Source organism: Stenella coeruleoalba (genome assembly GCF_951394435.1).
Source record: "Stenella coeruleoalba genome assembly, chromosome: 20".
Classification (NCBI taxonomy): Eukaryota; Metazoa; Chordata; class Mammalia; order Artiodactyla; family Delphinidae; genus Stenella; species Stenella coeruleoalba.
In genome coordinates this window covers 12836577-12860797 of record NC_137166.1, presented here as the reverse complement: position 1 = coordinate 12860797, position 24221 = coordinate 12836577, and the positions used below count along the sequence as shown (strand labels likewise).

At 44.4% G+C, this 24221-nt stretch overlaps 1 protein-coding gene across 1 annotated transcript in view; it reads right to left on the bottom strand.

The window, feature by feature from the left end:
• FA2H (fatty acid 2-hydroxylase) overlaps positions 1–18288 on the bottom strand; it is a 51664-nt gene extending 33376 nt beyond the window's left edge. The window contains exon 1 of the mRNA XM_079907609.1: positions 17598–18288. Within this exon, the coding sequence (XP_079763735.1) occupies positions 17598–17939 (342 nt within the window). The 5' untranslated portion in view covers positions 17940–18288. The remainder of the gene's footprint in view (positions 1–17597) is intronic.
• Between the last annotated feature and the right edge of the window lie 5933 nt (positions 18289–24221).

The window sequence follows — 24221 nt, the reverse complement described above, 5'->3', positions numbered from 1 at the left end:
TTAGTAAAGGAGAAACAAGACCATTGATTTACAAATAACCTCATATATCTCTATTCCAGAGACAAGATTCCTAAATGTGCCTTTTGTAATCTAATAACTTAAGAAAGAAAAATACTGTTGTTCTCTTTGTTTACAAAATGGCAAATGATTATATTGCCAGAAACAATAAAAGCCACTGAACTGTTTTGTAAACAAAACAATAAAAACAACAACAAAAAACAACCTGTCTTATACCCACTACTTCTTTTTACTTATTCAAGCAATTTCCCCCTCTCCCTTGCTCAGGCATGGAATCTTCTCCCATTCGTAGCTGAGGATGTTGATGTTCAAGAGGTTGACTGGCTTCCCTCCAGTGACACAGTGAGTTCAAGAACATAAGACTGTTGAACTCTAAACCTGTCTTCTTTTCCACCCTCATTTATCCTGACAATTTCCAAATCCACTGCACATTTCTCAAACTAGCCAAGTCTACACAGTGAGCCCTAGAACTGATACCGCCTCATGAGTAATAGCCTACACGCCACGTTTTATGCTCAGGTGTTTATACTCATCACTCTAATGATGCTCAGCCCCAGGGGATGACGTCCTTGATCAGCCTCAAGGCAATTTGTCCTTCTGGGTGGCCAGTGCCTCTCTGACATGGCCACATGTCAGGGACATCACTGAATACACGATATGGTGTGATCATGTAGAGAGAGAGCAAGAAGGAGCCATTTGAGAAGGATGCAGGGACACCAGCTTTCTGGTGTCCAGATTAGGGTGCCACTATCCTAGAGAGAAATGCCTTGTGACTCTGGGCCACAGCTCAGACCAACGCTTTTTTGCCCAAGAGAACTTTCTGCAACAATGGGAATGTTCTAGATCTGTCCTGTCCAATATAGTAGTCACTAGCCACATATGTCTACTGAGCGCTTGAAATCTAGCCAGTGTGACTGAGGAACTGAATTTTTATTTATTTAATTTAAAATTAAATTGCCACATGTGCCTCGTGGCTACCATATTGGACACCAGATTTCTGGACTCATATATTCAGCTACTATTTGAAATCTCTACCTGGGTGTTTCCTGGGCATCTCAAACCTGATGGGGTCCTAGTGAACTTTAATTGCCCCATCCCAAACCATGGACCCCCACCCCAGTATTCATCATTCCACAAATCAAACCACCTAATTGCTCAGGTCAAAACCTTGAGGTCACTTTCAACTCCTCTCTTCCCTCACTCCCAATGTTTAATCCCTCAGCAAGACATTTCCAATTTCTATCTACTTCTTTCTGTCCCAATGGCCTCCCAGTCCAGGCCACCTCTTTTTGTCATCTGGACAACAGGGATGGCCTCTTAGCTCTCTTCCTGTTTCCATTCTTTTTAAATTAATTAATTAGTTAATTAGTTAAGTTTTGGCTTTGTTGGGTCTTTGTTGCTGCACGTGGGCTCTCCCTAGCTGTGGCGAGCGGGGGCTACTCTCCACTGTGGCGTGTGGGCCTCTCATCGCGGTGGCCTCTGTTGTTGTGGAGCACAGGCTCTAGGTGCGCGGGCCTCAGCAGTTGTGGCATGTGGCCTCAGTAGTTGTGGCATGCAGGCTTAGTAGTTGTGGCGCATGGGCTTAGTTGCTCCGTGGCATGTGAGATCTTCCTGGACCAGGGCTTGAACCCGTGTCCCCTGCCTTGGCAGGCGGATTCTTAACCACTGTGCCACCAGGGAAGCTCCCTGTTTCCGCTCTTGCCTCCCTTCAAGCTACCATCCACATGGCAGCCAGAATCATCTAATAAACTATAGACCAACTTTGTCAGTGTTCCGCTTCAAGTCCTCCAGGCCCTTGTTCTCAGAGTAAAATCTAAGCCCCCTACAATGACCTGTGAGCCCCGCTGAGGTAGGGCTCCTGCTGACTCCCCGCTCCAGCCCACACCCACTCCCCGTCGCCCACAGCACTCCAGCAACAGCAGAGCCGCCTTTTGCATGCCTGATGTCACCAATCCTGCCAGACCCCGGGACCTTAGTGCTTGCTGTTCCTCTGCCTAGAATGCTTTTTCACCCAGTTCTTATGACAGCTCCTTTTCATCCATCAAATATCAGTTCCCCAGAGAAGCCTTCCCTGACCATCCCCATCAGAAGCTGCAGCTGTCACTCTGTCACAGCCCCCTGATCTAAAATATATTTTCTGTCTGTCTGTCTGTCTATCTATCTAAAATATATTCTGTTACAGCTCTTGCCACCACCTGTAATTGTCCTATCTATCTCCCTCTGTCTACTGGTAGGTACCCCCCATGAGGGCAGCGAACAGTTGTCTTTTTATCCCCAGCATCAAGCTTGGTCTGGGCATGATGAGACTATATTCACTATGTTTGCAGGTGAATAGAGGAAGGAATGGTGGGGAGAAAGAGGCAGCCCTGCAAGCCCCTGGGACCACTGGGGCAGTCGCCAGCCTCTGTTTCAGAGACCAACTGTCCCTGACCAGGGCGTGTGTCCCCAGTCCAACATTGTACTTGTCCAGGTGAAGACAGAAGGACAGCAGGTTGGTGCAGACCCCACACGCCCTACCTGGGGGGAGGGGTCACTCTGAGAGACTGAATGTTACCACTCTCCAGCTCCTCCAGGGGGTAAGTGGCCTCACCCAAGAGAGTCTGAGCACATAGCAACTCAGATCTTAAAAGCATCCATCCCTCACCACCTAACAGGAACCTGCCTTTTCTTAGCAGAAGCCGGGGCTAAAGGGGCTCGTAATCATCTATCTCAGTTTAATCTACATGTTCTGTCTTACAGAGCTCACACGATGTCATTGAAGCCGCAGAAAATCCTGTAGTGATGCAAGGAATAAGGAAATCAAGGCCAAGAGAGGTTTAGTGACTCATGCGATGTCACGTAGCCAGTAAGACCCAGAGCTAGACCCAGAGCTGCAGATCCCCGGCGCCTCCTCTCTCCTGGAGGGGAGTAGGATGGGCTGCTAACTCAGCGCCCACCACACAACTGCTCTGCACTAAGCTCCACTCTGGGAGCTTGGGGACGCTGATTCTTCAGTAATTCCAAGAGATCTACCTACTGAGCCACTTTCAGTGACTCCAGCTTTTCCATCTCCATTTTCCCTCTGCCCTTAGCCTTCTGGGACAGTGGGTTGCAAACTTTATGTTGTTTCTAAGGCACACAGAGAGCTTGTTAAAAGTACAGATTTTTGGGGTCTTGCCTTCAGGGATTCTGATTTTGTAGATTTGGGGAATGGCCCAAGAATATGAAATGTATACATATACATACACACACACATATATCTATATGTGTGTGTGTGTGTGTGTGTGTGTGTATATATATATATATACATATATATCCTTATGGCAATTAATTCTCTAATTTAGTTTCATGTCTATTTTTTCACCCCCAGTGAAACATCAAACTTTTCATCGCGGTGGCCTCTGTTGTTGTGGAGCACAGGCTCTAGGTGCACAAGTCTTAAAATATTAGAATCTCTGTTGCTACTAGAGCCATTTTTCTGAAATATAACGCAGTTCTCCAGTGCCTATCACATTCACTTTCTTCTAGGTTATTTGAGCGGCAGAAGTTGTTTAACGATATCTGTATTGGGAGGAATATTATCTCTCTGCACCCCACCGCTGCCAAGTTCATGTCTACCCAGAACCTTGTGAATGTGACTTTATTTGGACATAGTGTCTTTGCACTGATCATGTTATCATGAGGTCATACTGAGTTAGGGTGGGCTCTGAATCCAATATGACTGGTGTCCTAGTAAGAAGAGGGGAAATTTGGAGACACAGATGCAGAGACACAGGGAAGAATGCTTTTGTGCAGATGGTTGTGGAGACTGGAGTGATGTATCCACAAGCCAAGGAACACCAAGCATTGCCAGCTCCACCAGAAGCTAGGAAAGAGGCAAGGAACAGATTTTCCCTTAGAGCCTCCAGAAGGAACCAACTTTGCCAACTCCTTGATTTCAGACTTCTAGCATCTAGAATGGTGAGAATAAATTCCTGTTATTTTAAGTGCCCACTTTGTGGTATTTTGTTACAGCTGCTCTAGGAAACTAATACAATTTCATTAGAAATGTGATGCCTTGTTACAGGTAACCATTCATGTGCTGTTACCTTGTTTTATTTTCCCACTCATCCTTTAAGAACATATTTGGGAGTGATGTCCATGATGTAACTACCCAGTATTTTTCCAGCTTTTTATTATGAAACAATTTAAACATGCAGCCAAGGTGAAAGAATCTCACTGTGAATACCTGTATCCCTACTACCTAGATCCTACCATTCACATTCTACTCTTTCTTTTTAAAAGCACTTTTGGTACATACCTTAATTAAAAAATACGTTATTGCTAAAAAATGCTAACCATCACCTGAGTCTTCAGTGAGTTATTACCTTTTTGCTGTAAGAGGGTTTGAAATATTGTAAGAATTACCAGAATGTGACACGGAGACACAAAGTGAGCAAATTCTGTTGGAAAAATGGCACCAACAGACTTGCTTGACACAGGGTTGCCACAAACCTTCAATTAAAAAAAAAATGCAGTATCTGAGAAGTGCAACAAAGTGAAGTGCAATAAAACAAGGTCTGCCTGTTTACACTGTGTGATTCCGCTTCTGTAGTATTCTGCATGTGTCTGAAAGAGGAGGAGGATCAGAGGACAAAGAAGTACCTCACTGTGTTGTGTCACCTGTGGACAGTCCTAAGTAAAATGTTGATCCTTGCACCTCCCTACCAGCTAGTCTCACTGCCCTCCCCCCAAGGCTCTTGGAAACCCAGTCCCTACATTACAGTATGCTCCTATTACCCAAATAACACCACGCTGGGACCTCCCTGCTTCCCAGAGCCTTTCTCCAAAGCCATCTCCTCACCAAAAACCCCAAACCAGCATTCCCTCAGTGTGCTCCAATTCTGCCCAGTTCTAGCAGGAAAAAAACCTAATTTACGTGATTGACATTAAGATCTGAATGACCAGAGACAACCCTTTTAACCTGTCAGAGTTCTCATGCTTTTAATTGAGCTAAGATTTCTAATCTCTAGTTGATAGACCTTCAGACAATACTACTCAACGGTAAAATGATTGAAAAAAAAAAAAAGCAATTTTTAAAGGCTGGTGTATACCAACATCTAACGCTTGCAATCATGAGGTCATATCTTTAGAAGCAATTACTAAATATGTGTTAAATTTATTTGCCTCCTTTAAAAAAATTGGGTATAAACTTCATATAGTAAAAAATTACCAATCTTAAGTGTATTGTTTGATATGTTTTGACAATTATATGCCTCCTTGCAGCCAATGCCCACATCAAGATGTAGGACATTTCCACCGTCCCAGAAAGTCCCAGGAATCTATTTTTAGTAAGGCCTCATTTGATTTTGATGAAAGGAAGGTAGAGAGGGATAAGTATTCAGTTCCCTTGACCAGAGGGACAAGAAGTTTTAGATTTACAGGTGCCAGTTTCCCTGATAGGACTCCTTCCCGGCTCTCCTAGCCTCCCCTGTTCATACACACATAGAACTTGACCTGTAGGCCCCTCCTCCAACTACAAGCTGTGGACACAAAGCAGGAAAGGTACACAGGACCCGCCCCCATGCTGAGTTCCAGCGGCAAGGCTGCCTCCAGACATTCTCTCCACACCACTCCTCATCCTTGCATTCCCTGCTGAAATCACTACCATTCCACAACCACTGCACACCCACTGTGCACCCCCCCCTTCCCATGGGCTTTCGGACTGCGGCAGCAGCCTGTCTGAGCTTCCCTGAGCCACTTCCTCCCTGCTCCAGCCACACGACATCAGGGTCAGGGCGTGCTGGGCAGCCACAGCCCCTGAAAGTCAGACTTGACTGTATTTCCCCAAGGCTGGCAACATGGTCCAGAATTGATGCTCAGCTCTTGTCCCGCCCTTTGCTTTCTCTAGTGGAGCAGGTGGGAGCAGGATGGAATGGAACAGAAGGAGGAGAGGGGGAAAAAAACCTGAATGGCTAAAACCTAATAAGAAAATGAGTGATTTCATTACTATAGCATAGAGTCCAAGAATAGACCAAAATATAACTGTGAATGTTTGATGTGTGATAAAGGTTTTTGTTTTTGTTTTAAATCAGTGAGAAAAGATAGCTTATTCCATAAATCTACTGGGATAACCAGTTGGTCACTTGGAAAAATATAAACCTAAAATAATCTCTATTTTGTTCTTTACACCAAAAAAAAAAAAAATCCAGGTAGATAAAACATTTAAGCAAAAACAAACAAACAACAGAATCATTAAGGACAAAAACTGTGAGAAAGATACAAAATATTTTTTGCTTGCTTTTATATATAAAATCATAAAGTAGAGGTGGTCTTTCTAAGAATGATAAGATGACAGCTTTTACTACATGGAAAACTGAAACGTTTAAATGGAGAAAAGAAAAAAATTAAACAAGCCAAAAGACAAATGAGAGCTGGAAGACAAGTAGTATTATGTATGATGGAAAATAGGCTAATATTCTTTATACATAAAGAGTGATATAAATCAATAAGAAAAAGATCAACTATCCAGTACAGATGGACAAAGGACCTGAACATGCAGTTTACCAAAAAGGTGCAAATAATTTAGAAATGTATAATTTGAACAGGGAGCAAATTTTTTCTCCCATTGGCAAAGATTAAAAATACTGGTAGTACACAGCATTGGTGAGGGTGTGAAGGAACAGGCATTCTTGTATGCTTTTGGAGGGAGTTTTAATTGGTACAACCTTTTTAGAGGGCAGTTTGGCAATATCCATCAAAATACAAAATGGATATCATTTTGATCTAGAAATTTCACGTCTAGGACTCTATATTACAAATTTATTTGCATATGTGTGCAAAATGATTATGTAAGGATGCTTCTTGTAGCATTGATACAATAGGGAAAAACATCAATAGGGACAGCTATCAGAAAGAATGTTGACAACCTAGAAGAAATGGACAACCTTCTAGAAACATACAGCCCACCAAAACTGAATCAAGAGGAAATAGATAATTTGAAGAGACTGATCACTACACGTGAAATAGAATCTGTAATTTAAAAAACTCCCTACAAAAAAAGTCCAGGACCAGATAGCTTCACAGGAGAATTCTACCAAACAAACAAAGAAGAACTTATACTGATTCTTCTCAAACTCTTCCAAAAGATTGAAGAGGAGGGAACACTCCCAAAGACAGTCTCTTAAGCCACCATCACACTGATACCAAAACCAGAAAAGATATCACCAAAAAAGAAGATTACAGACCAATATCTTTGATGAATATAGATGCAAAAATTCTCAACAAAATATTAGCAAACCGAATCCAACAACACATAAAAAAGATCGTACACCACAACCAAGGGGGATTCATCCCAAGTTCACAAGGATGGTTCAACATATGCAAATCAATCAATGTAATACACCACATAAACAAAAGAAAAGTCAAAAACCACATGACCATCTCAATAGATGGAGAGAAAGCATTTGACAAAATTCAACATCCATTCATGATAAAAACTCTCACCAAAGTGAGTATAGAGGGAACATAGCTCAACATAATAAAAGCCATTTATGATAAACCCACAGCCAATATAATACTCAACAGTGAAAAGCTGAAAACCTTCCCACTAAAATCTGGAACAAGACAAGGATGCCCACTCTCACCACTTCTATTTAACATAGTATTGAAAGTTCCAACCACAGCAATCAGAGAAGAAAAAGAAATAAAAGGTATCCAAATTGGAAGAGAAGAGGTAAAACTGTCATTATATGCAGATGACATGATACTATATATAGAAAACCCTAAGCACGCCACACAAAAACTACTAGATCTAACAAATGAATTCAGCAAAGTAGCAGGAAACAAGATTAATATTCAGAAATCAGTTGCATTTTTCTACATCAACAATGAAATATCAGAAAGGGAATGTAAAAAAAAAATAACTTTTAAAATCACCCCACCGCCAAAATATACCTAGGAATAAACCTGACCAAGGAGGTGAAAGACTTATATGTTGAGAACTAAAACATTAATAAAGGAAATCAAGGGACTTCCCTGGTGGTGCAGTGGTTAAGAATCTGCCTGCCAGTGCTGGGGATATGGGTTCAATCCTGGTCCAGGAAGATCCCACATGCCACGGAGCAACTAAGCCCGTGCTCCACAATTACTGAGCCTGCGCTCTACAGCCAGTGAGCCACAACTACTGAGCCTGTGCACCTAGAGCCCGTGCTCCGCCACGAGAGAAGCCACTGCAACGAGAAGCCCGTGCACCTCAACTAAGAGTAGCCCCCACTCGATGCAACTAGAGAAAGCCTGAGCGCAGCAGTGAAGACTCAATTGAAACATAAATAAATAAATTAAATAAAGGAAATCAAAGAGGACTCAAAGAAATGGAAAGATATCCCATGCTCTTGGACTGGAAGAAAGAATGAAGAAAACTTTTATTGCTGATGTGTAAGGAAGTACAAAACATGTCATTAGGTGAAAAAAGCTGCAAGTTGCCAAGCAGCCTGTACCATACAACTCCTTTATGTGGGAAATAGATAGAATAATATATGTGTTTCTCTGAGGCCACATAAGAAATTGTTGGTAGTGTTTACACAGGGACTAGGTTGGGAGGGGCACTCAACATTTTTTTTTGCACATTACTTTTTTTTTTTTTTTTTTTTTTTTTTGTGGTACGCGGGCCTCTCACTGTTGTGGCCTCTCCCGTTGTGGAGCACAGGCTCCGGATGTGCAGGCTCAGCGGCCATGGCTCACAGGCCCAGCCTCTCCGCGGCATGTGGGATCTTCCCGGACCGGGGCACGAACCCGTGTCCCCTGCATCGGCAGGCGGACTCTCAACCACTGCGCCACCAGGGAAGCCCTGCACATTACTTTTAATGATTTAAATTTCTGTATGAACTATGTTCATGGGTAATTATCACAATAGAGAAAAGGAGGGACAAAGTGATGGCTGGGGTTACTACCATCTGACAGTATACAATATAACAAAATGCAAACTGACTGCAAAGTGGAAATTCAAAATCAATGCAAAAACTTAGAAAAATTTCATGAAGTCAATGAAAGTGAGAGAAAATTGTTTTAGTTACAGTTCCACTGCCAAATAAGGATCTGGCAAAGTCAGGCTGTTTAACACTAAAATACAGGCAATCAACAAAGGGTGAGGCCCTTCAAAAGAGGAGGACTTGTTTATTAAAGGATCAAAAGAGATCCTTAGCCCTTAAATACTCTTGCTAAAATGACCTTTTTTGAAAAATTTTAAAATTTTGGCTGCATTGGGTCTTCGTTGCTGCACGCGGACTTTCTCTTGTTGCGGTGTGCGGGCTTCGCATTGCGGTGGCTTCTCTTGTTGCAGAGCATGGGCTCTAGGCACGTGGGCTGCAGTAGTTGTGGCTCACGAGCTTAGCTGCTCCGCTGCATGTGGGATCTTCCCAGAGCAGGGATCAATCCCGTGTGCCCTGCATTGGCAGGTGGATTCTTAACCACTGCAGCACCAGGGAAGTCTCTAAAATGACCTTTATGATCACACAGTGAACAGCCAATGCAAAGTTTAGAATGTCACAATGTACTTTCATACGTTTTTGTCAGAAAAACCACACATGCGCAAAACAACACTACTTGATTCATTATATGCTCAATTTAAGAATCAGCACCCAAGTGCAATCTGAATTTTGCTGTCAGATTTTTTTTTTTTTTGGCTCTGCCACAGGGCTTGCAGGATCTTAGTTGCCCAACCAGGGATCAAACCCGTGTCCCTTGCAGTGCAAGCACAGAATCCTAACCACTGGACTGCCAGGGAATTCCCTTGCTGTCAGATTAAAATAAACTAAAGCAAACAACAAAAAAAACTTTTCAGTTTCATTTTTAAAGAGTATCATTTTCCTTCTCTCAACCACTTGGCTCATTTTCTATGAAGTTTCGGTCTTCATTTAAAGTAGATTCACTTTAAGTGACCTTTAATCCTAGGAGTCAAGGACTTTCCTACTCAGGTTCAAGAACAACTGAGTTTTTTTATGGCACCCTGTCTCCAACCTGCATAATCTTTTACACCTGGCACTCCAAAGGGTCTTGCCCAGGACATGGGGAAGCAACAACTAAATCGGGTTGGTCTGTCCTGGTGCCTAACTTGGGATCATGGAAGCTGTATTTATTCAGCTAAATGTAACTTCTTATTCCTCCATGGCAGCCAGTCTCAAAGTGTGGGCCTTAACTTGATTTAAAAATGTGAGATCCTGTGATAACAAATGGAAAAAAATAAAAATAAAAAAATAAAAATGTGAGGTCTTTCTTTGATCTTTGTGGGTAAGTGATGCTTGTTTCATAGACATTCATTATTACATAAGACTAGGAGCTATTTATTAGCAACTAAGTGGGTTATTATGGACTATTAACATTTGGGATTTATAAAACAAAGCTAGCCATTACTAGAGATCCCTAAAATCTCCAATTCCATTTTCCAGTGGGAAAGGTAAGCATCACGCAATGCTAAGCAATGTTAAAAAGGTTCTGCTGGGCATAGAAGAATGTACAGAACTAGAACTCTACTCCCTTTAAATTCTATTTGTTTTAAAGGAGAAACTATGACTAATTCACTTAGGTAATTATCAACCACGTTTGTTGTAGTTTACATGGTTCACTCTAAGTGTGTAGTCACATGTACTTCCATCAAAGGAATTTTTGGCTACTAGCTTTCCTCTAACAGGACCTTAAGACATTCTGTATGCATCGTAGTTCAACACATCCCCTCAAATTTGCTTATCTGGTACTGCTATTTTAACACCTTGCAATATAAATACTATCGAAGTCAGAAAACAAAGCATTTGAATAATTATGTTTTAGGGCAATGCTTCACAACAACAAATCCTGAGTATGAGGTTTCTATTTCTCAGTGATAACTTTACAGCTGTTGGTAGCATCAATTTTTTTGTTCCCCAGTCTTGTTACTATGACTGAGTTTGTTTTCCATCAGAGGGCAAGAGCAGGTGGGGAAACGGTCGTTAGAATCTTCTGCCCATCTTAGATGAGCAGCAATTAGAGAAGACTGAGAATCACCATTCGGAGATGACACGCTTTAGAGAATTTTGCATGAAAAGACACAGGAAAGAGTAAACAGAACTGGAAACCCAGGAACCTGGGTCCTGCCTATGCACATCATCCAGACACTTATAGACACATGGGGACGGGTCACAGCCCTGAGAGCAACGAGGGCTCTCAATTGGCATTTTCTATGGTTAATTTCACTTCTAACCTTGCAGGGATGAACTTCAGTAGCCTGGTATGGAAGACGTTTTGCCAACTCTTTCTGGCGGCAAAACACTGAGGGCAAGGGTAGAAATGAGTGACTCACTTGATAGTCCTCCATCCTTTCCATCAACTCCCAACCCTTTTAGCTAACAAAAAAGAAACCGGAAAGAGGTTTGTTTCTGTTTTTTTTTTTTTTTAACATCTTACTACTTGAAGTATCTTGTGTGCGCTAATATCACCACTTTCCTTTTCAATCTGGTACACATATCAGTTTTCCAAGCAGTTCATTCATTCATTTATTCAGACATTTGTTACTTCCTGTTGGCAGGCACCAGTGTGCTACTGTCTCCTAGGGAAACCCAGATGAATCAGGCAATTCCAGTCTTCGGAGAGTTTACAGTTTAGTAGAGAAGATAAGACACATAGTGAAAACACAGTGAATAAGGAAGAACATTTTGAATGCTGTAATGTAGGGAGAGGCCAAGTGCTATGAGAGTTTGGGAGAAGGAAAAACCCAGTTCTAGATGGGGAGATAAGGAGAATCTCTGTGGAAGAAATAGAGTTTGAGATGGACTTAAAGGATGTGGCAATCGGGAGCCACTGAAGATTTAGGAATCCCGCTGTAACAAAACCACATGCTCTTTGGAAAGCTTCACAAGGCAATGGGCTGAAGGAAGTGTTGGCAAGGAGAGACCTGCCCAGGAGACTGCTGCAATAATGAGTATAACACAGCTCTGGCCAAGGTAGGGTAGTAGTGGGTAGGCGTCCTGGAAGGAGGACTAAGGAGACTCATGAGGATCGGCATGGGGTCTGTCCCAGCCTCTGGCTCTGGTTTTTTCCAATTATCCCCCATTTTCCCCTCTACAGCCTCTGGATTCTCTAGGACACAGCAAGGAATGGAGACAGTTGAAAAACACAGATCATCTCCCAGACGTAGTAGTGGGTGAAAGAAGCTGTACAGCAGAGCACACACTGTGTGACTTTTCTGGAAAATGTAGAGCAAGAGAAACTAGCAGTGGAGACTGAGCCGTAACGACCAGGGGTATAAGGGGTGAAGTAGGCGGGATAATGCACCCCCCCTTCAAAAATCTACGTCCCAATACCTGGAACCCGTGACTATGTTACTTTACATGGCACAGAGGACTTTGCAGGTGTGATTAAAGATTTTGTGATGAGGAGATGATCCTGGATATCTGGTGTGGGGGTGGGGGCGGGGGGGATGGGAGCACAGTGTAATCACAGGGTTCCTTATAAGTGAAAGATGGAGGCAGGAGAATCAGAGTCTGAGAACGAGAAGGGACAGGAGAACAGAGGTCAGAGCAATGTGACTGCTGGCTGGGGGCCAGGAGCCAGGGAACACAGGCAGCCTCTAAAAGCTGGAAAAAGGGAGGAAACGTTCTCCGCTAGAGCCTCCAGAAGGAGGGTGCCCTGCCAATTCATTTCTGACTTCTGACGCTCCAGAAACACAAGAGAATAGATGTGTGTTGCTTTAAGTCACTGAGTTTGTGGTAATTTGTTACAGCAGCAATAGAAAACCAAAGGGGTGAGGTATCCAGAAACCAGCTGAGGACAGTGTGTCAAGCAGCGGGGAGCGATCGCCATGTCGAGAGTTGCTGCCAGGCCAGGTGAGAAGTGACCACCAGGGTTAGCCAGGTGAAGGTCCCGATGGCCCTGGCAAGGGTACTTTCAGTGCCGTGGTGGGTTTCCGAGAGAACAGGGCGCTTATTTCCTGTCTGTCTAAATGAATGAGGACGACATATGGACCAACAGTGAGTTGTGGGTCTTAAGATAAATAAATAAATAAATAAGGAAAGGGAAGATGATGGATGCTGCTCAGGCGTCAATTTGGGTTCTTCGCTGGGAATGTTTCCAGAAATGATTACCCTCGGGTGTTGCTGAGATTCCTGTCTATTTCTTTTTATTTCCCCCATAGAGTCCTAATTTCCAACCTTCGCCCTAATTTGGGTCTCGAAGCCCCTTCTATCACTGAATTCTGAGGTGATGCCAGGGGGCACTCTTGGAGCCTGTGTTTACCCTGTGTCACATGGAACCACAGTGACTTGTGTCCCTGGCTCTCTCCCAGCTTGCGCTAGCTTCATCCTCCAGGTAAGGCTCACCTGGCACCACAGCAGGCCAGGGCTCACAAGTCCCTGGCAGGTAGCAAAGGACGGTGGCTGCTGACTGGCCAGGCAGGCCCACTTAGGAAGCCTTGTTGTGGGCTAAGCAGACCTCGACCCCCTTCGGTTAGCAGATTTCTCACATCCACTCCGCTCTGCAGGCAGGGGGAGTTTAAAAGTTTCCCAATCATCAGCTTTTATCTGAATTCTCAGCTGAGACCGGCATTCCAAGCTGGGCTGTGCTCGAGCTGTTCCGGAGCCCCGGGTGGGGTGGGGATCCTGAGTCTTCCTGCACTTAGATCTCCTCCCTATGGCCCATCCCCATTTAGTTACTCAAGCTCCAAAGTTCTGAACGGCTGGACCCCCAAAGCCTGGTAGAACCACATGTGGCAGAATCTGGGGACTTCTCAGCCACTCAGAGACAAATACACCTTGTGGGATTAGGAAGCAACACACATTCAGACATTAGGGTTAACCCAACAGCAGGGGCTGGGGAGTCAGGGCTTGCCTTCCTCTAGGGTCTCCCCAAACAGAGGGCTTTTCTCCAGGGGCATGGTCAGATGTCTGCCCACAGGAGGCCCCCTCAAGGTCTGGGTGTGTAAGACGGGGGGAGTATGATCTGCCTTTTCAGTTCTATTCCTCTTGGTGGCAGGTCTGGAGTGAGGGAAGGATTCTGGTTGTACTGTGATGAAAGCTGCAGCTCTGTCACCAGAAAAATGCACAACCATGCATGTTTTACACACAATTTCATCTCTTCCATCAACCCCAGAAAATGGTCCATAGAGCTCCAGGGTTAAGAAGCTCTGCTCCTTGTGTCTTCCAAAGTGTGACACTTACTCCACTGATGGTGATCAGGATTTTAGGGGATAGGAGGATGAGCACTATTTTAATAGCTCTATTTTTAAAGTGCATCTAAACCCTGATTTCACTGGTAATATTGCCTAGGGGGAGTAAACGGTAAAATAAAAAGTGAGTCTACTTAAAAATAAATATTAAATAGTTCAAGTCATATGCCAATTTGGAAAAAAACTGGAACAGTGATTCGTGGATAACAAGTCTGGGAAACAGTATCTATGGTCTTGGGAGGTTTGGACCCAAAGTTATTTTCTTTCCTATTTCTTTAAAAAAATTGCTGGTTGGGCTTCCCTGGTGGCACAGTGGTTGAGAGTCTGCCTGCCAATGCAGGGGACACGGGTTCGTGCCCTGATCCGGGAAGATCCCACATGCCGCGGAGCGGCTGGGCCCGTGAGCCATGGCCGCTGAGCCTGCGCGTCCGGAGGCTGTGCTCCGCAACGGGAGAGGCCACAGCAGTGAGAGGCCCGCGTACCGCACACACACACAAAAATTGCTGGTTGTAGCTCACTCAATGGATTTCATGCCCCACTAACAACATGAGCCACTCTTATCTAAGCTTGGAGTGAGGAGCCCTGAGCGCCCAATCGAGGAGAGGGCCTGGCTTCCCTGCTCAGCCATCTCCGATTCACTTCCTCAAGTCCAGGGCTACAAAAGATCTTGTCTCATCCCCACGGTATGTTGGCTCAAACAAGTTTGACTTGTTTCATGTGTGTGTGCTTCCCTGTGAGTGTGAATGTGTGGGTAAGTGTGTATACAGAGGGGGTGTGGCAAAGTGGGGGAAAGGGGAAACCAGTGGGGCTGAGCCTTGTCCCTGGAATTTCATGGCAGAGCTCCAGCAGGCTCCCTGCTGAGGACTACACTTGGGAAGAAGGACTTCAAGGAGGGGCACCATTCAGAAATGAGCTCCAAACAACAGAGCTGGTTCATGACACTCCCCTTCCCCATCAACGCCCCTTCTGGTCTTCACACTACAGGAGCTGGGTTCTAGCCTCAACAGGTGTCAGCATCCCTGGTCCAGCAGGAGGAGATGGGAGAGGTGGAGAAGGCAGCATGGGGGTTGCCAGAAGGGTTTAACCAGAGAGAAGAACAGATATGTCTTCTCTCCATTCAGCCCTTATGAAGATGGTTTCTCTCTGAAAAGATATCTTCTCCAGATTTCTCCTCTGAATACCTCTCTTCCCCAATAGAAAGACAACCCTACACTAGTTTCCAGAATAGTAGACAGAAGCTGACGAGCAACTGGAGTATTGGGTGACTACAGCCGTTGGTCAAGTTTGGGCCATGGGTTTGTAAATGTGGTGTTAATTTTTAGTTTTCTTCCCACATCCTCAGGTGGGGGCCCAGATATAAGGATGCCTGAAACATGGCTACACTGGGACTTTTGGGGTAACAGGTGAGCGCAGGGGTGAGAAACAAATTTAGACTCAGTACTCTCTGAAGGTCAGGTAAAGCAAAGCAAAACAAAGCCAAATCAAACCATAGTGCTGGGTAGCTAGCAGAGCTAGGAGGTAAAGCCATCTAGGGCATCTAGCCAGGAGAGGTGCTCTAGATGGTGCTGAGAGGAGAGGCCACACCCTAAGGCTCCTGTTTATAGGACACAGTTACAATGTAGGATGGCTTCCATGAGCCATCACGAGCCTGGAAGTCTCTAGTATTCCGGCTCCCACCTCTCATTTCCTGCACTCAGCTTCAGTTATATCTATGGCTAAACCTTCTGCCCCTTCAGCATGACCTGACACCTAACATCAACTTCCAAGATTAAACTGGGCCCCCGCTGCAGAATGCTGAGTCCTACCATTTTACATATGAAGTCTCCCAAATTCAACCTTCCCTTTCCCTTGGTCATCGTCACCGTTACCTCTCACTTGGGCTATAGGGTAGCCTCCCGCCTGGTCTCCTCACACCCACATGGGCTCCTTCCACCCCTTCTTGGCATCGCAGCCAGGATGCTCTTCCAAAGATGCAGATCTGACCATGCCACACCCCTGCTTGAATCCATTACCTGGCTTCCCATTGTTCTTAGAATCAAGTCCCAAAACCTGACCACAGCAGCCTTGGCTGATCTCCGGCCTCCTTCCACTCCCTCTCCTTGCCCAACAGCCTCTGGTCACATTGGTTTTATTTCTGTCCCTTGACTCTGCCAAGCCCTTACCCTTCAGAGCCTTCACACATTCTTTTCCCTCTGTCTGGAAGGTTCTTCTCACCACACTTCACCTGGCTTAAGCCCTATCCATTGATTAGCTCCCAGGGTAAATATCACTTTCTTCAGAAAGCTCTCCCTGATTCATACTCTGATAGCACCAGGTAATTGAAGAATTATTGTAGGATTAGTATGTTACCTCATTAGCCTGTTAGGTCCATGAAGACAGTATTGCTTTTGTCCATTGATACCTCCTCAGTGCCTAGCTCAGTACTGCCAATCACTAAGGGACCAAGTGAGTGAGTGAATAAATGATTAAAGAATTAGGCAAGATGGCCTAGTGAAAAGCCACCTGGAACAGTGAGAGACAAGTCCTTTCATCCAAAGATCTAAAAGCACTTGCTGGGGCCATCTTGAATGCAAGAGCTAGAAGCAGGGAACAACTGTTGGTTTATGTCCAAGGATGATGGCCTCGCTGTCACCAGTCCTACAGCTGGGCCTGGGGAAGTCCTGAAGAGTCGGTTTTCCTCTGGCACAAGCCTACCTGGAACCCAACGGATAGGATCATCTCCCAGGCCCAAGGATCCTTGGGATGGAGAGAGCATTGATTTTGGAATCAGACACACCTGACTTTTCCACTAACTAGCTCAAATTACCTCAAATTCCAAATTGACCTCAAATTACAGTGCCTCCTTGATCCTCAGTTTCCACATCCTAAAATAGGGATAACAAAAGCCACCCCAGGATCACTCAGAGGTTTAAATACAATCACGAGCCTGTGGTGCACAGCAGCAGGCAGCCCAGAGTGCTACTCCCTTCTCCCCAGCAAAACTGGCTTACCCCTGTCACGTCACTCTGCTGGACACCCAAGCCAGCATGCAAGACAAGGAATAAAGGGAGGTCTGAGGGGTGGAAGGACATAGGCCACCCAAGACACTGCGCCAGCCTCTCCACGCAACCAGAGAAGGCGCTGTGCAAGACTAGGGTGGCCCCAGGAAATCCAAACTAGCTGAGAAGGGTGACTGGCACCTTATGAGATGGGAGAAGTAGCAGATAGAGGAGGGACAGGGGAAATGCTGGAGAGGAAGGGCAAACTCCTGGTTGGGGCGGGGGTGGTGGTAGGCAGGGACCTGTTACCTGGAGAGAAGAGAGGTGAGGGCGGAGGCTGTCACCTTGGGTCCTCCTAGAGGGCAGGTGAACGCGGCCTGCCGGGGAGTGGCGAGTTGGGGCGGGGAGGGTGGGGGGAATAGAGGGTGTGTGACACCCGGGCCCGGCTGTACCTGAGGGTCTCCTTGCAGGTCTCCCACGTAGTACTGCTCGAGCCAGCGGCGCGCGTTGTCCGAGTGCCGGTGTGGTGGCCCATCCAGGTCGGCGCTAACATCCTGACCAGCCCGTGCCCGCAGCAGCTGCTCGCCCCCTGGGTGGTGCCGCACGAAGCCGGTGAGGTCGTAGAGGCGGACCCCGCAGCGGACCCAGCAGGCGCCGGCCGCCAGGCGCCGCTGGACCTCGGCGGGGGAGAAGGAGGCGGCGGGGGGCGGAGCGGGGGCCATGGCGGGAGACGGGAGCTCGCAGCTCGAAGCCTGCGTGTCTACTCCGCGACCGCCCTGCTCGCCTCTTAACATCCCCTGAGCCGCTGCCGCCTTGACTGGTCAGCCGTCGCCGCACCTGCTCATTTGCATGCCGCGCTCCCATTGGCCGCTCCTAAGGACGCTGCCTGTGTCCGGAGGGGCTCCTTCCCCATTGGCCGGCAGGACGCCCAGCCGACCCGAGCGGGCCGGGCCACGGGATGCCCGCCCTCCGTCAGGTGGTTCTGGGCAGGTAGAGGAAGCGCCAGCCAAGTGTGTCTCATTGCAAGAGAGCAAAGGCGGCGGGAGGATGCAGGTGGAGCAAGTCTTCTTGTTGCCGGCGGCTGTGTGGACGGACATCCTCAATAGCCTGTTCGCCACCGGAATAACTCTTCTGCTGCTGCCTTATAGGAGAAACTTGCAGTTTTCCTTCCTCAGGCTGCAGGAGTGGGTGAAGAGTGGGGGAGGCAGCGTGAGAACTAGAGTAAGGCAAGGGAGACACTGGCCTCTGGCGCCCCCAAACTCAGTAATCACGATATACAATATTTTAATGTAATATTTTTTAAAAAATCATGTCGTGTACAGAACAATGTGAATGTGCTTAATGCCACTGAACTGTAAAGTTTAAAATGGTTAAAATGGTACATTTTATATTATGTATATTTTACCACAATAAAAAATATATATATAACAAAGAATTTAAAAAAATAGGAATATTGGCAAACCACAGGCAGTGGCGCTGGCCACCTGATTTTGTATATAAAGTTTTAGTGGAACCAGGACTAGTGAGAGGAGTGAGGCAGGTTGGTGAAAGTGAAGGGTTGGATCTCGTCTTTAACACTGTAAGTTCTGGTATTTTGTTCATCATGGATTTTTTTGTTTGCATTAGTTTTGAATTTTTAAAATGCTGCATTAAAATACTTATTGTTTTTGTTTTTGTTTTCGGCTGCGCCATGCGGCAAGAAGAATCTTAGTTCCGGGAGGAGGAATCAAACCCCTGCCCCCTGCAGTGGAAGCTCGGAGTCCTAACCACTGGACTGCCAGGGACTTCCCTAAAGTATTCTTTATCTTGATTACTGAGTTTTTTTGGCACACCCTTAACTTTTGCCTGCAGAATGGCTGCCTCAGTTGCCTCACTCTAGTCTCAACTTCTGGGGAGGATCCTGAGGGATGAACAGAGAATCCTGCTGCCATTATAGGAGGGGAAATAGGGACCTAAAGAAGTGAAGCCTGGTAGTCATGCTGGATGGAAGGGAAGAGCAAGTGCGCTCAATCCAGTTTTGTTTATAACAGGGGAGAACTGCACACAACTTTAACTGCCCAGCAATTGGGGATCTCACCTGAACTCATGATTTGTAATAAAAGGATCCTGGTACTGAGGTTGCCCCATTCAACTGGCCTTGGTCTCTCTCAGCAAAAGGTATTTTCAGGGTCACCCCTGTTTATGCTCTTCTGGGGTTGGGCCTCTATGCTGGGCCAGCGCTGTGGGGGAAAGCCTAGCTCAGATGCCCTAGGGGCCACCCCAACTACAGACACGTCCAAGGCCAGGAGAGTTGTTCCTTCCTTCTCTCCTTCCCAAGACTTTCCTGGCTCACCCTCAGGGAGTAGGCAAGAGTTTGGCTGAGTATACGGGTTGGCTGTGGAAATGCTGTCCAACAGGCCTGGAGGGAGGCCTTAGGTCACTAACTTTGCTTTTCTCAAGCAGTGAATACATAGTCACTCTCACTCCACTTCCACACCTACTCTGTTCTAAATACCTTGCATGTGCAAAAGCATTCAAACACTCCTGGGTGTCCTCAGGTACTTCCTGATGACAATATCTGTAGGCCACCCACATTTGGATTTTTCACCGTTGCCTTAAACTCGTATTGTCTGAAGTTAAACAAGCAATTTAATTTTTTTTTTTTTTTTTTTTGCTGTACGCGGGCCTCTCACTGTTGTGGCCTCTCCCGTTGCGGAGCACAGGCTCTGGACGCGCAGGCTCAGCGGCCATGGCTCACGGGCCCAGCCGCTCCTCGGCATGCAGGATCCTCCCGGACCGGGGCACAAACCCGTGTCCCCTGCATCGGCAGACGGACTCTCAACCACTGCACCACCAGGGAAGCCCCTAAACAAGCAATTTAGTCATCTATTCAGAATTGTAACATTTCTTACCATAGTAATTCCACTTATAGAAATTTGACCTTTCAGATTACTCTATAAAGATGTGTAGGGAGGAAAAATAATTTTCCTTCTACCCTTCTAGGTTCTTGGCTGAGACACTCCCTGAAATAAAAGATTAATAGGAGAACAACAAACTTAATTTCATATGTAAGGGGACCCCAAAGGTATGAGACCCAAAGAAGTGACCAGGGCAGGCAGCTTTTATACCTTTTGGACAAAGAAACAATAAATTTGTGAAGAATTGACAAGACAAAGGAGTTTGGGCTTGGAGTAGTACATTAGTAAAGAAGTAACAAGATTTTTTTTATACAGACATCTCAGCTCTGACCTCCCTATCTTTAGTGATAAGAATGCCCTCTACCCTTCTGGTACATGCAAGGTACCTTTCACATGGAAGACTTATTTCCTGCTTTTAGGGGGGACAAAGCAGGGTCAGAGTGTCCTTCTTGTACCAGCTGTTTCTTAAGTAAATTTAATTCAAAATAATCAAGAAGCCAAAATGGCATATTTTGGAGTGGCCTGCCCTGAACCCCATCAGATGTATGCATAATAATATTAATTGCGGGGACACCCCTGGCAGTCCAGTGGTTAAGACTCTGCCCTTCTGCAGGGGGTGCAGGTTCGATCTCTGGTTAGGGAACTAAGATCCCACATGCCGTGTGGTGTGGCCAAAAAAATAATTAATTAATTGCGACATTGCTTATAGACTAGAAACAACCCAAATATTCATCACTAAGGAGGACTGATTAAATAAATGATGGTGTATTCAGTGGAATACTATGTAACCGTTAGAAAGAATGAGGTAGATCTATGTGTACCAATAGGGAACAATCTCTATGATACTGTAAGTGGAAAACAAGAAGAACAGTGTGTATGGTATGCTAATAACTGCTATTTTAAGTTCTTTAATTTTTAAAGTGCTTTAAATGCAAACAAAAGAGTATGTATACGTTCTAAAGCAAAAATAGTATAATTAATTCACTGAATTTCCCTCCCAAACCAAGAGCTAGGACATTACAAAAATTGCACCTACTCCTACACTCCAAAACTTCCATCTTTCTGCCTCTTCCCAAGAGGTAATCACTGTCCTGACTTTTGTTAATGTCCATGAATCATTTTGTTAATGTCCATGAAAATTTTTTTATATTTTTATCACATCTATATGTATGCTTATACAATACATTGTTTAGATTACCTTGTTTCTGAATTTTATGAAAATCGCATGACACTGTATTTTGATTTATGTACCTTTCATATTTTACTCAATATTTCTTTAGGGTTCATCCATGTTCTTGAGGGTCACTGTAGGTCATCAATTTTCACTGCAGTGTCATATTCCACAATACAAATTTATTTACCCATTTTCCTTTACTTGCAGATACAAATTTGAGGGGTTTTTTTCTATTATAAGCATTCTTGTACATATAGGTACTTCAACTATACTTCAATAAAAATGTTCTATTTCAAATAATAAAACTCAGAATACTCAGAATGTATTTTTTTAATTAATTAATTTATGGCTGCGTTGGGTCTTCGTTGCTGTGCATGGGCTTTCTCTAGTTGTGGCGAGTGAGGGCTACTCTTCGTTGTGGAGCACGGGCTCTAGGCACGCGGGCTTCAGTAGTTGTGGCACTTGGGCTCAGCAGTTGTGGCTCACAGGCTCTAGAGTGCAGGCTCAGTAGTTGTGGTGCACGGGCTTAGTTGCTCCGCAGCATGTGGGATCTTCCTGGACCAGGGATCAAACCTGTGTCACTTGCATTGGCAGGCGGATTCTTAACCACTGCACCACTGTATTTGTTTTTTTCATTTTAACATCTTTATTGGAGTATAATTACTTTACAATGGTATGTTAGTTTCAGCTTCACAACAAAATGAATCAGTTATATATATACATATGTTCCCATATCTCTTCCCGCTTGCGTCTCCCTCCCTCCCACCCCTCCAGGCGGTCACAAAGCACCAAGCTGATCTCCCTGTGCTATGCGGCTGCTTCCCACTAGCTATCTACCTTACGTTTGGTAGTGTATATATGTCCATGCCTCTCTCTCGCTTTGTCACCGTTTACCCTTCCCCCTCCCCATAGCCTCAAGTCCATTCTCTAGTAAGTCTGTGTCTTTATTCCTGTTTCACCCCTAGGTTTTTCATGACATTTTTTCCTTAAATTCCATATATATGTGTTAGCATACAGTATTTGTCTCTCTCTTTCTGACTTACTTCACTCTGTATGACAGACTCTAGGTCTATCTACCTCATTACAAATAGCTCAATTTCGTTTCTTTTTATGGCTGAGTAATATTCCATTGTATATATGTGCCACATCTTCTTTATCCATTCATCCAATGATGGACACTTAGGTTCTTTCCATCTCTGGGCTACTGTAAATAGAGCTGCAATGAACATTTTGGTACGTGACTCTTTTTGAATTTTGGTTTTCTCAGGGTATATGCCCAGTGTTGGGATTGCTGGGTCATATGGTAGTTCTATTTGTAGGTTTTTAAGGAACCTCCATACTGTTCTCCATAGTGGCTGTATCAATTTACATTCCCACCAACAGTGTAAGAGGGTTCCCTTTTCTCCACACCCTCTCCAGCATTTATTGTTTCTAGATTTTTTGATGATGGCCATTCTGACTGGCGTGAGATGATATCTCATTGTAGTTTTGATTTGCATTTCTCTAATGATTAGTGATGTTGAGCCTTCTTTCATGTGTTTGTTGACAATCTGTATATCTTCTTTGGAGAAATGTCTATTTAGGTCTTCTGCCCATTTTTGGATTGGGTTGTTTGTTTTTTTGTTATTAAGCTGCATGAGCTGCTTATAAATTTTGGAGATTAATCCTTTGTCAGTTGCTTCATTTGCAAATATTTTCTCCCATTCTGAGGGTTGTCTTTTGGTCTTCTTTATGGTTTCCTTTGCTGCGCAAAAGCTTTTAAGTTTCATTAGGTCCCATTTGTTTACTTTTGTTTTTATTTCCATTTCTCTAGGAGGTGGGTCAAAAAGGACCTTGCTGTGATTTATGTCATAGAGTGTCCTGCCTATGTTTTCCTCTAAGAGTTTGATAGTTTCTGGCCTTACATTTAGGTCTTTAATCCATTTTGAGCTTATTTTTGTGTATGGTGTTAGGGAGTGATCTAATCTCATACTTTTACATGTAGCTGTCCAGTTTTCCCAGCACCACTTATTGAAGAGGCTGTCCTTTCTCCACTGTACATTCCTGCCTCCTTTGTCAAAGATAAGGTGACCATATGTGCGTGGGTTTATCTCTGGGCTTTCTATCCTGTTCCATTGATCTATATTTCTGTTTTTGTGCCAGTACCATACTGTCTTGATTACTGTAGCTTTGTAGTATAGTCTGAAGTCAGGGAGCCTGATTCCTCCAGCTCCGTTTTTCGTTCTCAAGATTGCTTTGGCTATTCGGGGTCTTTTGTGTTTCCATACAAATTGTGAAATTTTTTGTTCTAGTTCTGTGAAAAATGCCAGTGGTAGTTTGATAGGGATTGCATTCAATCTGTAGATTGCTTTGGGTAGTAGAGTCATTTTCACAATATTGATTCTTCCAATCCAAGAACATGGTATTTCTCTCCATCTATTTGTATCATCTTTAATTTCTTTCATCAGTGTCTTATAATTTTCTGCATACAGGTCTTTTGTCTCCTTAGGTAGGTTTATTCCTAGATATTTTATTCTTTTTGTTGCAATGGTAAATGGGAGTGTTTTCTTGATTTCACTTTCAGATTTTTCATCCTTAGTGTATAGGAATGCCAGAGATTTCTGTGCATTAATTTTGTATCCTGCTACTTTACCAAATTCATTGATTAGCTCTAGTAGTTTTCTGGTAGCATCTTTAGGATTCTCTATGTATAGTATCTGCACCACTGTATTTTTTAAAAAAAGAAATGAAAGGTATAAAGAGCAGAGATGAAGGCTTAAAAATCTCTCTATTTGCAGATAACATGATTGTTTACATAGAAAACATCAACTAATTTGCAAAGCAACCAGAACTAATAAGTGAATTTAGCAAGTTCACAGGATCCAAGGTCAAAATACAAAATCAATTATGTGTTAACTACTATCAGCAAACAATTGAAAAATAAAAATGTTAAATTCCATTTATAATAATGTCAAAAAGCATGAATCATGTGAACTAATTGAAAACTACAAAACCCTGCTGAGAGA